Here is a 13,518-nt window from a genome sequence, read left to right as displayed (position 1 = left end):
AGCTTTTTTAAATGAGAAATCGAGATTACCTAACAATTGATTTAACTGAAGAGATTTTAAAAACAAAAATACAAAACCATATTGACAAATCAGTTTACCCAACTAATTTTACAATATGCTCAGTTTTGATAGACTGAGTAAAAATGTATTACATTTTCAGAGTATAAATTTTAAACTCATGATACCATCACTTTCACAATTTATTTTTTTCTGTTGATAATATTGAATTTGCAGATCTTAATAAAGTAAATGATAGTTGATAGATTAATAGCTGCTAAATTAAACAAATTTTGAATTAAAAAGACCATTTATTTGATTAAAAAATTATTAATAAATTAGTTGATAAATGTAAAATTACATAAAAAAATATAATTATATAAAATTAATTTTGTATAAATGAAATTTATGCATTTTAAATAAAATTATATCATTCTATAATTATATTGCAATGTTATGTTTTTAAAAAATTTAAATTCTTATATCAAATTTAATAGTATAATTTACTTTTTATTTGGACAAGTCAATTTAATCAAATTTAATTTTTATTTTTCTTATTTGTATAATGAAACATTAATTATTTAAATTTACAATACTAAAATTTTAAATTTGAACTAGATAGAAAAGAACAAGCAACTACTAAAAACAATACAATATTGAATTATATTGTACGAAATTTAAGAACTATAAAGAAATTCATTGAAATATAACAAGTAATTAAAAATTAATAAATTAACTATAACTTACTAGTTAAAAACTCTTAAAATAATCTTAAAATAAACTAATTTAAAATAGTTACAGATCGATGCTAATTTCTTATTGTAAGTGTGTGCCCATTTCAAAATTTCTGCTTTGTCCCATTATTTTAAAATCTCGAACAAAATCACAAAATGAATATACTTCTCTTGTATTTTGTCTAGCTAACAGTTGAACAATTAAATCGACAATACTCTCCAAATTCTAATAACCCTTCAAATAAAAGGAAAACAATATTTATTGAGATTGACAACTTTCTCAACCGCAATATATTCCAAACAGGACATATCTAACTAAATCAAGTAGCATGGAAATGAAAGTAAACTTCGTTACATACTCAACTTAAATTATGTGCCAAAAGTGGCGATAAACCCAGTCTGACGTCATCATGTTCCAATGGATTTGGGAAATTCAATGAAAACCTTGACCAATTAAACTCATGTAATATTCAGATTCACCCACCCAAGTCGTAGCAAAACTGGTGATGAGTAACTGCATTAACTTAAGGGTAAATATACAAATGCACCAACCAACATAAGAATGTATGCAGGCTCTTCTATTCATTGAAAAAAGATGCTTTCATCGGTAAAAACGGCAATCTTATATTTCAAGGCATCAAATTAACTAAATCTGCGATCCCATGAAAGCTCAAACTGATGCAATGTTGTATTGATGAAAGAACAACTGCAACACCACAATATAGTCAGTTTCCATTTGCCACGTAAAGCATTCTAAGGAAAAAAAGTGCACAAGGACGAACCAACCTGAGTATGAGTATGGAATCAGTCATCAAGGTAATAATAAGACCCAGCAGACTTTTGTTCTCTGTCCTTGGTTGAATCGAGTTTGTTGATCCTTGGACGAAAATTAGTTGGGTCCCTTCTAAATGTGATATCAAGATGCTGCATAAATGAAGGAATACATTAATATATATTATGCATTTATAAGCAAAAGGCCCAATAGATCGAAAGGAAAAAAGTAGTGGAAAGGTATGAAACTCACCGATAAGAAAAGGTTCATCCCAGACAACAATGATTGTGGAGAATTTGCAATACAATCAATTGATGGTTGACCCGCATATACAATAACTCTGTCTGCAAGATAAGTTGCCATGATGAAATCATGCTCAACAACAAAAGCCGTTTTCTTTGCATGAAGAATAAACCTCTTGATCACTTTGGCAGCATGAATTCGCTGTTCAGAATCTAGATATGCACTTGGCTCGTCTATCAGATAGATATCTGCAGGCTGTTATGGTAGGATTGCAACAGATCAGAAAAAAGGGGCATGCATGCATCTTATGGGAGATCAAAGCACAAAACAAAACCAAGTGATACAGTTCAAAAAATCTGGCCAAAGAATTGGCATGGATAGATGTCAACAGGCCACTAAAGCAGAACAGTAAGGCATCAGGAACATTATTGCTATCTAGATTTAAGAGACAGGAGGCATGTAACAAATCCAAGCAATCCCACAAAAATTGACAACAGATTAGCACCAAACTCATTTTCACTACATGGAATGACACCACACTTGACATTAGTTGCCTATAGAAAACAGGAAGCATTCATGAATGTAAAGAGGAAAGAAATAGGGGAAGAGCCTTGAGGATTATGGGGAATAAATAATCTCAAACAGTTATCGTGAACGAAGCTTATGATACCTTGCCAAGACAGAGACATAGAGCAACTCTCTGCAACTCTCCTCCAGAAAGATTCACAACTTCTTGGTCCATTAACTGTTCGATAAGAAGTGGCTTCATCACATCTGAAACAAACTGGGGATGAGTATATGCATCACGTATTTTTTGATGTAGCAAGTGCCTAACAGTTGACTGGAACTTCGGGCTAATCTTCTGAGGCTTGTATGAAACATTAAATTCAGGCATCTCCGCTTCAGATCCCCCTTCTATGCTGTCAGGTTTCAATAAACCAGCCTGAATAATTACCAGAACAAGGTGAACAGATATGTTGAAGAATTACTCAGTTTCATTAAGAAACAAGTATGACTAAAAGAATACCAGCATACGAATAAATGTTGTCTTTCCTGTCCCATTCTCACCCAACATCACAATAATCTGAGAATCAGTAAATTCTCCTTCAACTACACGAAGTTTAAAATTGCCTTGAGTTTTGGTCATGGTTGGGTATTTATATCGAGCATATGTCTGAGCTTCCTCGGCACTTTCCTGTGGAGTCTCAGCAACCTAGACAAAGCAAAAGAGAGCAGGGTGTGTTTGATAAAACTGGAAAATTTTGGATTTTAAAACTCAGCACTAAAATATACAGTAATGAAAAAATAAGCACTGATTAATAATGTTCAAAAAAATATTTCGCTTTAAGGTGCAGAAAATATGAGCCTCTAATAATATAAATGATAAAACACTACATGAAATAATTTTTGCTGAATATATTCAGTGAACTCCCACATACAGAATATTTTCAGTTCTTCAATCATTTATTTTTTGCCTGTTGAAACCATCACCACTAAATTCAAGTACCAAATCTTTTCATTTTCCTCAGAATGGTTTAGAATCAGCACATGAGATGAAGGGGATGCATGAAGCATAATATACCTTGAAGGTAAGTGAATCATCCCGAAACCTAAGATTTTCTGTTGGTACAAAGCCAGCCAAGAAAATGTTAATTCCTTCTCTGACCGAGAAAGGAAGTGTCACAACTCCATATGCACCAGGTTTGCCATATAGACAGCAAATAAAGTCTGATAAGTAGTCCAAGACACTGAGATCATGCTCTACAACAATTACATAACTGGAAAAAGGGAGAAGCAAACAGATTCAGTATTTATATTGGAAGTAATTTGGTGAAGAACATATGATGCAGACAACATTTTTAAACATATAGTAATGGAGAAAAGGGCAAAAAACCTATTAGGCCTAAGCAATGATCGAACAACTTGTGCAGCTTTCAGCCTCTGTTTCACATCAAGATAACTAGACGGTTCATCAAACATGTATATCTCAGCATTCTGGATTGCAACAACCGCAATGGCAAATCTTTGGAGCTCACCACCTGACAGATCCCCAACATTACGATCTATAACTTGATTAAGCTCAAGATCAGCACAAAGCTCCGCCTTCATATCTCTCTCATCTTTCTGGTCTAGCACCTGCCCCACATTTCCTTGCACAGCCTTTGGAATATGGTCAACATACTGAGGCTTGATGATAGCCTACATAAATCATATACAGATATATTAAAATAAAAATAGCTGTGCAAATATGGTCAACAAACCAAGATTGATGATACCATATATATAAAATTACTAGAAAGAAGAAAGCTATCTTTTAATCAGAATACTATTTTAATATGATCAAGACAAAAATTCAAGTAACTGATGTTAATGAATGAATATTCAAAAAAAATGTATGCACGGCAAATGCAAGCCATCATGTAAGGATAAACCAAAATTTCCATAAAGATTAAAAATTATGTAGGATAACTACCAAAGGATTACAATGCCTTCAGTTGAAGTACAGATCTTTATATATTACAAGGCCTTTAAATTTTGTATCACCATAATAATTATGTAGGACAAAACACACATCATCCCATTCCTGGACATTACTTCTTTAATTTCAGGAAGTGAATTCTCAAAGAATAGTAACAATGAATGAATTTCTGGAAAGAACATGCATGGAAATTAAAAGAAGGAAACACTAAAAGAACTGAGACACCTGCCATAGTGGCTGAATCCATTCCTAGTTGCCTCCTGCCACCTCCTATCTCTAGTCCCCAAATAATTGACTTGCTTATAACATTCTCTTATTAAGCTTCTCCCCTCGATGTCTCCCCTTTTTCCTCCTACTACATACTAGTCAATGACTAGTCACATCAACTTGGATTAACAATGGGCCCATATCCCTATCAATTAGTGACATTTGATAAACGAACATATATATGTGCTCTACCTTAAAATATGCATTGTGGTATTTAGTGAGACAATTTATTTATGAAAATACACCATTTTAATGTATCAATCAATGTATGACACAGCCTCATTCATGGAAAATTGGTGAATTACTATTTAAAACAAATGAAATAGAGTAATAATTATAGCATATCAATAATGATACGGATTACTGAAGCACCAAATATTATTAATCAGAGCTGACAGTAATCAACTTGTTCTCTAATAATTCAGGTTTTCATTTTCATATGAGATTTATCATATTACCCCTCGAGTTTGAGAATTTGGATAGCTATATATTAATTTTATATGTTTGTAGTTTATTGATCTTCATATATAAACTTATAACTTCTCTTTCATTGTACCTGCAGTTTTTTAGTGCACTTTGTGTGTGAGTGTGTATCATGCTTCTCCGTTCTCCCACCGTAAGGCTTCACCATCGGTCATAATTTTGTGATGGATAGTTGCCTTCCCACTATGAGCTGCACTCCACCATAAATGAAGTTGCAGTATAATAATAAGCTCTCCTAACTTCATTCCTAAACAATGCTATCAATATCCCAACTCGGTTGCCAATCCCAAAATTAGTGTATCCCTTCTCACTGGAAACAATTATAACAGACTAGTTCCATGGACTCTAACATCACATGATTGGGAATTGGTCCAGTAAGTACACTATCAAGAATAAGTAGAATATTAAGAAGAAAAAATATCCAAATCAGAAAATCACACGGCAATCAATGAGAATATTTTATCTAATCAGTATTAGACTGCCAGTCTAAGCCATTAAGACATCCTCGCTTGCATACATATTAAACAACAAAGTGGACTTCACCTTCAAATCATCCTCGAGAATCCGAGTAAAGTAATTCTGTAATTCAGATCCTCGAAAGTAGGTCAAAATTTCCTGCCAATCAGGGGGGTTCTGCAACCAAAAACAAAAATCAAACAGGGTCAACATAAAACCCAAACAATTAAGCAGTGAAGACGGGCAAATTCCCAGTTCTTACAGTGAATCGACCCAAATTCGGCTTCAACTTCCCAGCCAAAACTTTAAGGGCAGTGGACTTCCCAATCCCATTCGTCCCAACCAACCCAAGCACCTGGCCGGGCCTTGGCACGGGCAACCTGCCACCACAACACAACACAGTTCATCACAAACAACAAAACCCACAGCCTCAAATTTCTACTACAAAACAACAGAGTGAACTCACCTATGCAGCTTAAAAGTATTGGGACCGTATCTATGAGTAGTATCCTTATCCAAGTCCTTTGGCAAGTTGATAATCTGAATAGCTTCAAAAGGACATTTCTACACAAACAACAATCTGATTACACACAGAAATCCACCTGGAAACACAGTAACAGCATCTCCAACAATACCTTAACACATATACCGCATCCAATGCACAATTCCTCAGAAATGTAAGCAATCTTCGAGGCTGAAGTAACCTCAATACATAATCTACCTGTAATGACATCGAGTTCCCATAAAGCCGTTAGAATTGAGAGAGTGAGGAAAATTAGGGTTTGGAATCGAAAGGGGGAGGAATCAGATCTTACCGGTTCTGACCACTGGACAACTCTTTTTGCACTCCTGGCGGCACTTCTTGGGCTTGCACCTGTCGTTGCTCACTATGGCAATACGCGTCAAGCGATCGGCCATGGCGGTTCGAAGAGTTGAAAAGGATGAGATTCGTTTTCCCCTGACAGAAGGAAGAGAGCAAAGCGGTTCGAAGAGAAAGGCGTGTGGTGAGAACGTTTCAGAAAAGCATATAGCATTAGGGTTACTTGCTTCACCCTGCAACTCAAACTGGGTCTATGGATATCGGGTCGGCTTTATACGGATTTTATCCGGTTTTATTCTCATTTTTCACTTTTTATTTTCTATCTATCATCTTTTGTTTTATTTATTATTATTGATGTAATTATCTTAATTTTTAGTAAAAAATACATTATATAATTATAAAAAAAATATATTTAATTATTATTAATTAATAATGGACACACATAATTTTACATTTAAGGTAGACCCTTTAATATTATCACTATTTGATTTTGATTTTTTCATAATTATATAATATATCTTTTACTTGAAATAACATAATTACATCATCAATAATAATAAAAATAAATACTAATTTATGTTTATAAATTCAACTTTTATGTTATTGTAAGGTTTAATTTTTTATTTTCTTCATTTATTAAACTACACATTTTTAATTTATTACTTCTTTTATTTTTATTTTATAAAAACTCATTTCTTTATTCAATAATAACTATTTTAACATTACAAATATTTATTTTTTTAATGCATTTAAAATTAAAATTATTAATTTTTTTAATTTTTTTTTTACTTTTGAAAAGGTGGTAGATAGGAAAATAAAAATAAAATAGTGCTAGATAGGGAAATAAAAACAAAAAGATGTTAGATGGAGAAAATAAAAGAGTAAATAGTGTTATATGAGAAATTAAGTCATTAATTTTTATATATTTATTATATGAAAAAAGTATTTAATATTTAAAAATATTTTTATTTTTATATTATTTTTTATTTTGTCTTTGCACTTCTACTTTTTTTCTCACTATTTTGGTAACATATTATATAAGTATATAACTTTTTCCAAATAAAATCAGATTAGTTATTTTTTTTGTCACAATAAATTAAATTAATATAAATTACATTAAACAATATAATAATATTAAAATAAATGAAATATTTCCAAATAAAAGCATATAATAATATTTAATAATCTAAATGAAATATAGTGCATTATTGGTAAAAGTTTTTCTTTTTTTCAATATTAGGAACTCCTTTCATAACAAAATTATATGAAATAATGTAATATTAAAACTTTAAAAATCAATTAATTTATTTTGTAACAATATAATGACAGTGTGTAAATATCTAACAAAATTTCTGTGGTAGAATTAAAAAAAAATACAGTCACGGTGTGTAAAAAATAACCTCTGACAAATATATATTTTAATTCATGATTATAAGTTATTTTTTTAGGTGTTTTTCAATAACATCATTCTTCTGCTTGCAGGGATTATCACTCTTCTATTTTTATTTTTTCACCTTGTTAGTTTGAATTCAAGATGATAGATTACAGTCATATATTTTTAAGTTGTTTTTTTCACCTACTTTCTTATAATTCTACATTTAATATCTTAATAACTATTTATTTATTTGTATATATAGTTATGACAATTAATAAATAAAAAAATTTACATATTTTTTTTATTATCTTACTTTTAATGTTTGTAGCTGTCATTTTATAAGTTTTGTAATTTATAGTAATTTATTTTGGTATGGTATAAAATGATAACACTAAGAGTGTAATGTGGGTTGTCATATGTTGTTATAATAATAGTCATCATTCTATTACCTTTCTTAGTGGTTTGGGAAACAATTTAATTAACATTAATTCATTTCATTTCATTGATTTTTGTGCGCGTATGATCATAGTTTCATATATAAAAGTTATAATTTTAAAATGTTAAAATATAAATAATTTTATAAGAATAAAAATTATGAGATTATAATTTTATTTTTTTATTAGTGGATTATACAGTTATTTTTTATTACAATATTATACAATTGTGAATTTATTAAATAATAAAATTGTTTAAATTCGATAAAAGAATAAGTTTAAATATATCAAAATTAATTATAAAATTATATTTTTTATATAATATTATAAATTTAATAAAAGATAATATTTAACTAAAATAACACTACAAAAACTATCAAATGTTTATTTTTTTATTTAATGGTATAAATTATATTATATTATCTCCTTGATTTTTTTATATATCAATGTGAAACTTGTACCGACCAGTCCTCGGTCATCGACTTTAGAGAAGACCTCAGGCATTGGACATCGGTGTCAGATAGTAAAGATGGGTCACGTAAACTGGGTCCCACAAACAATATGAGTTAACATGAAGTCAACTTCTAGAAACTAAGAAAATATCTGAGTCACGAGGGATCCCTGCATGTGGTGTGTATAGCAAATTCGGGCGCGACACAAATAAACAACCCTTGGAGGCACTAAGGCCCGTTAGGGTTAGGGTTTCCAAGGGAAGATTGCATGCATGGCATGTGAATACTTAGGGCACCCATAGAACAGATGGTCCTGTAGCATTACTGCATGAGTTGGTACCTTGACGACCATTCTATTAAGCGTTGCACTCCAAAAAGAAGAAGTTTATGTGTCAGATTACGCTAGGATTGTGTAATAGCGACGCAAGGACATTCCCCCAAGAACCCTAGACATGGGTAACAGAACAGAAGTAAACCCTAGTTACAACCTATATAAAGGGTGCTAAGAACCCTAACAAGGTACACCGTTTCTAAGACTGAAACTACTTTATACACTTACTGTTTCTTTGCCCAATATTGACTTGAGCGTCGGAGTGCAAACGGCCGCCAAGGCGCCCTTTGTCTTTGCAGGTGAGAGATTCTTCAACCAAGGAAGTTCGATTCTGAGGCGGAGAGAGGCGGGTCAAAGACTGACGTTCGAGTCAACCGACAAACGATTCAACCGGCGGCGAGAACTTTTGGCGTCCACTGTGGGGTCCGATAAAACAAGGTCACACTCACAATCATGTTAAGAGTTTACCAGCAATATGAGGAGTATGAGGCAAGGATTTGTTGCGCCCTCTGGAGGGGACAACGTCACCATACAACAAATCATGGAGACCATGCGCACCCTCCAAGAGGCAGTAGCGACGTCTAGGGTTGACATAGTCGCGTCACAGGCAAACAACGAAGAGCTGCGCAGAACCAACGAGGAACTGCGCAAAAGTTTGCAACAAGCAGGGGAGCGCGCAGTGGATGAGCATGCCCCACTTATATGAATCCAAATAGGAATGACAATAAAATTGGGAATTTAGGGTTACGAAACAGAATAAATTCAAAACAGTAACAATAAAAAACCTGGATAAAGGAAGGCGCCACAAACAAAGTTTAATAAGCCTAAGGATGATCGCCACAAGAATTGGTGGATTTTTTATAAGATCGCAAGATACAGGGAAAAACCCTAGCAGAGAAACACTCTAAAAAATTGTCAAAATATTCGTCCCTCTTCTGAGTTTCAACAGTGTATAAATTACAAAGGTATTTTCTTGTTTGTAAGAAAATAAAGTGATACTACAATCCTTATATTTCAAGAATGATCATTTGTCCTAATGGTTAGGTTGATACTTTGTACTTGGTCCTGAGTTCAAATCCTAACTCCAAATAAAATAATAATATTATTTTATTTTAATATTCCAATCTTGTTGTGCATGGCCCTTGGGCTTGGATCAAAGATTACTTTCTTTCTTCCTTGTTAACTTGTTTAGTACAAAATGTGCATTTCTCAAAATTAGCATACAACTTTTTTGTTCTAAGAACATTTAAAACAACACACAAATGTTCCTCATGTAATTCCAAACTAGTGCTATAGATCAAGATGTCATCAAAATACACCACAAAAAATTTGCCCAAAAATTCTCTCAAAACATGGTTCATTAATCTTATAAAAGTGTTTGGGGCATTTGTTAGCCCAAATGGCATCACACGCCACTCATACAATCCATATTTTATTTTAAAGGCAGTTTTCCATTCATCCCCCTCCCTAATCCTAAGTTGATGGTAACCACTTCTTAAGTCAATTTTTGAAAATATACAAGCACCGTACAGTTCATCCAATAAATCATCTAACCTGGGAATAGGGTGTCTGTACTTGATGGTAATGTTATTGAGTGCTCTACAATCTATGCACATCCTCCAATAACCATCATTTTTAGGCACCAAAATTACTGGAACAACACATGGGCTCATGGTCTCTTGTACCCATCCTTTGTTCATCAATTCTTCAACTTGAGTTTGGATTTCCTGCAAAATAGAATCAACACTAGGAAGAAAATTAATTTGGTTAGAATGGTCAGCAACCAAAGTGTTGTTTTTGCAATAAGGTAAATAAAGAGGTTTGTTAGAAAGTAGCAACTTCTTCACTTCATTCACTTTCAGTAATCCACTCATTTTTCTCTCATGTGTTTCTCTCTTTTTAAGTGTTTCACTCTTGCTCTGTTTAGGTGTTTCACTCATCTCTCTTTTCTCTTGGACTCTCTTTTCTCTCAATTTGATTTGATCCTCACACACCTCTCTAGGAGATAAGGGTTTGAGAATGATCTTCTTATTATTCTGCATGAAAGAGATTTTATTGGTGAAATCATCATGAATAGCCTTGGTGTCAAACTGCCATGGTCTCCCTAACAAAATGTGAGTTGCCTCCATTGGAACCACATCACACAAGACATTGTCATTATATTGTCCTATGGATAGGTTCACCTCCACTTGCTTACTCTCATCTCTCCATCTTCACTAAGCCATTGAAGCTTGTATGGCCTTGGGTGCGGTTTTGTCTCCAAATTCAATTTGGTAACTAGTCTTGAGCTAGCTACATTGGTGCAACTTCCTCCATCAACTATGAGTGAACATATTTTCCCTTGAATGGAACATCTAGTATGGAAAATATTTTCCCTTTGGGTTTGGTCCAAAGCTTGCATTTTGCTTCCTAAAAGCCTTCGAATCATCAACAAATCACCCTCCAATGCATCCAACTCCACCTCTACATCCTCCTTCTCTTCTTCACTTGAAGGTTCACTGTCTATTTGTCCATTTGATAACATGTACATAGTTTTTTTTGTTGGACATTCTGCAGCATAATGTCCCCTTCCTAAGCATTTGAAACATTTGACATCACTTGTCTTCCTTTTAGGTGGTGAATTATTATATCTATTAGATGACTTCCCACTTGAAGACATGGCTGAACTTGAGGGAACTCCTTTATCCTTCATCATCTTATCCTTCCAGTTGGAATTATTATTATTGTTAGAACTCCTCCTCATGATTCCTTTCCTCCTGAGTTGTTGTTCTACTTGGTTAGCCTTGTGCAACAAGTCCTCAATGTCAACATACTCTTGCAGCTCCACAACATCCCTAATATTGTAGTTCAGTCCATTCAAAAACCTAGCCATGATTGCTTCATTTTCTTTATTCATTCCAGCTCTAATCATGGTTACCTCCATCTCTTTAAAATACTTCCACACTTTTATTTCCTTGAGTCATTCTCTGGAGTTTGAGTTGCAAATCCCTATTGTACCTTGCTGGAATATATCTCTTCCTCGTAATCCTTTTCATTTTTGTCCAAGATTCTACCATGGGTTCTTCATATCTAGTTCTGTCCCTTTGGTATTTATTCCACCAAGTTAAAGCATAAGCTGAAAATTCAGCTGCTGCCAACTTCATCTTCTGCTCCTCATTGTACTCATTTCAAGCAAACACATGCTCCACTTTAATTTCCCGCTCCAAGTAAGCATCATGATCACTTTTCCCATTGAATGTGGGAATATTTAATTTTATTCCATCAACTCTCAGAGTTCTTTGTTCTCCATCATTTTCTCTTCTCCTCCTCCTATCTCCCCCTCTATTTTCTGGATTTACTTGTTGTGCTTGCTCCATTTGATCCAACCTCTCATGGAGTCCATCACTTTGTTGTTTCATTATCCTTTCCAAGTGTTATGTTAAGGCTTGCATCTGTAGTTGAGACAGTCCACTATCTGACGGTTCCCCTGCCATGCTCAAGTAAACAGATTACAAATAACAATAAGTTTGGCCTCACACCACTCTCTCACGTGTTTACACTCAACACTCGTGTTTCACACAATAAGGCTTTTTTTCTAATGATCACACTGCCTTTTACCACTCTTTCTCTACTTAAGGTTCTTACAAGAATCAAGCAATCAATAATCCAGAATCACTTTCAAAAGTAGCAATCAGAATCAATTAAAAATAATAGTAAAGAACAAAATAGTGAAGAACAATTTCAATATCAACAAACAAGCAAGACAATTAAAAAAAACAACAAGCAAAAACAATATATAGAGAAAATAAAATATGTAGACAGGACACTTTTAGAACTTTTAACAAACACCACATATGCACTGAATAAGAACTATTTTTTTTTCTGTATTCCTCTTGTTCTTTTTTTTTTCTATTTCTGTTTTCCTCTTCTTCTTCCTATTTTTTTCTTTTCTTTTCTTTTTTCTATTTTTTTTCTGTTTCTGCTTTTTTTATAAAAAAAAATTAAAAAAAATGAACAGTATCCCGTGAACAGTAACGTGACTAATGTCATGAACAGTACGTGAACAGTAACGAGGGGAAAAAAATACAAGATGCACAATTATATTATGACTCAAACCTTTGCTCTGAATACCAACTGATATGAATCCAAATAGGAATGACAATAAAATTGGGAATTTAGGGTTACGGAACAGAATAAATTCAAAATAGTAACAATAAAAAACCTGGATAAAGGAAGGCGCCACAAACAAAGTTTGATAAGCCTAAGGATGATCGCCACAAGAATTGGTGGATTCTTGATAAGATCGCAAGATACAGGGAAAAACCTTAGCAGAGAAACACTCTAAAAAATTGTCAAAATATTCGTCCCTCTTCTGAGTTTCAACAGTGTGTAAATTACAAAGGTCTTTTCTTGTTTGTAAAAAAATAAGACGATACTACAATCCTTATATTTCAAGAATGATCATTTGTCCAGTGGTTAGGTTGATACTCTGTACTTGGTCCTAAGTTCAAATCCTAACTCCTAATAAAATAATAATATTATTTTATTTTAATATTCCAATCTTGTTGTGCATGGCCCTTGGGCTTGGATGTCCGCATCATTCCCTCCGTCTTGAGAAAGACCTTGGAGGATGTCCGCATCACCCACCCATACCACCTAGGGCACGCCCCATGCCGTTCTCTCAGGCCATGGGCCC

General features: G+C 33.3%; 1 protein-coding gene across 2 annotated transcripts; it reads right to left on the bottom strand.

Moving 5' to 3' along the window:
- Positions 1-973: 973 nt before the first annotated feature.
- Positions 974-6,518, bottom strand: LOC137811090 (ABC transporter E family member 2). 2 transcript variants are annotated; one of them, XM_068612678.1, is made up of 12 exons: positions 6,247-6,518; positions 6,067-6,152; positions 5,898-5,995; positions 5,694-5,811; positions 5,519-5,608; positions 3,641-3,945; positions 3,329-3,524; positions 2,774-2,959; positions 2,417-2,689; positions 1,756-2,001; positions 1,518-1,655; positions 974-1,437 (listed from the first exon to the last, which is right to left on the bottom strand). In XM_068612678.1, exons 1-11 carry the CDS (start codon positions 6,347-6,349, stop codon positions 1,536-1,538), a joined length of 1,821 nt encoding a protein of 606 aa, XP_068468779.1. In that variant the 5' UTR covers positions 6,350-6,518; the 3' UTR covers positions 974-1,437; positions 1,518-1,535. The 2 variants fall into 2 exon arrangements, with proteins under 2 accessions (XP_068468779.1, XP_068468780.1); XM_068612679.1 differs by having other exon boundaries at positions 5,049-5,608; positions 6,247-6,493.
- Positions 6,519-13,518: the final 7,000 nt, after the last annotated feature.

This window comes from Phaseolus vulgaris, chromosome 2 (assembly GCF_000499845.2).
Source record: "Phaseolus vulgaris cultivar G19833 chromosome 2, P. vulgaris v2.0, whole genome shotgun sequence".
NCBI lineage: Eukaryota > Viridiplantae > Streptophyta > Magnoliopsida > Fabales > Fabaceae > Phaseolus > Phaseolus vulgaris.
The sequence above is the reverse complement of the archived record's forward strand: the minus strand, read 5'-3'. Positions and strand labels throughout refer to the sequence as shown.

Coding starts and splice junctions, on each gene's coding strand:
- LOC137811090 (XM_068612678.1), bottom strand. CDS start 6,349: ATGGCCGATCGCTTGACGCGTATTGCCATAGTGAGCAACGACAGGTGC. Junction 5,812..5,897: donor AATACTTTTAAGCTGCATAG/GTGAGTTCACTC, acceptor TTGTGGTGGCAG/GTTGCCCGTGCCAAGGCCCG. Junction 2,960..3,328: donor ATGATTCACTTACCTTCAAG/GTATATTATGCT, acceptor TGCTTTGTCTAG/GTTGCTGAGACTCCACAGGA.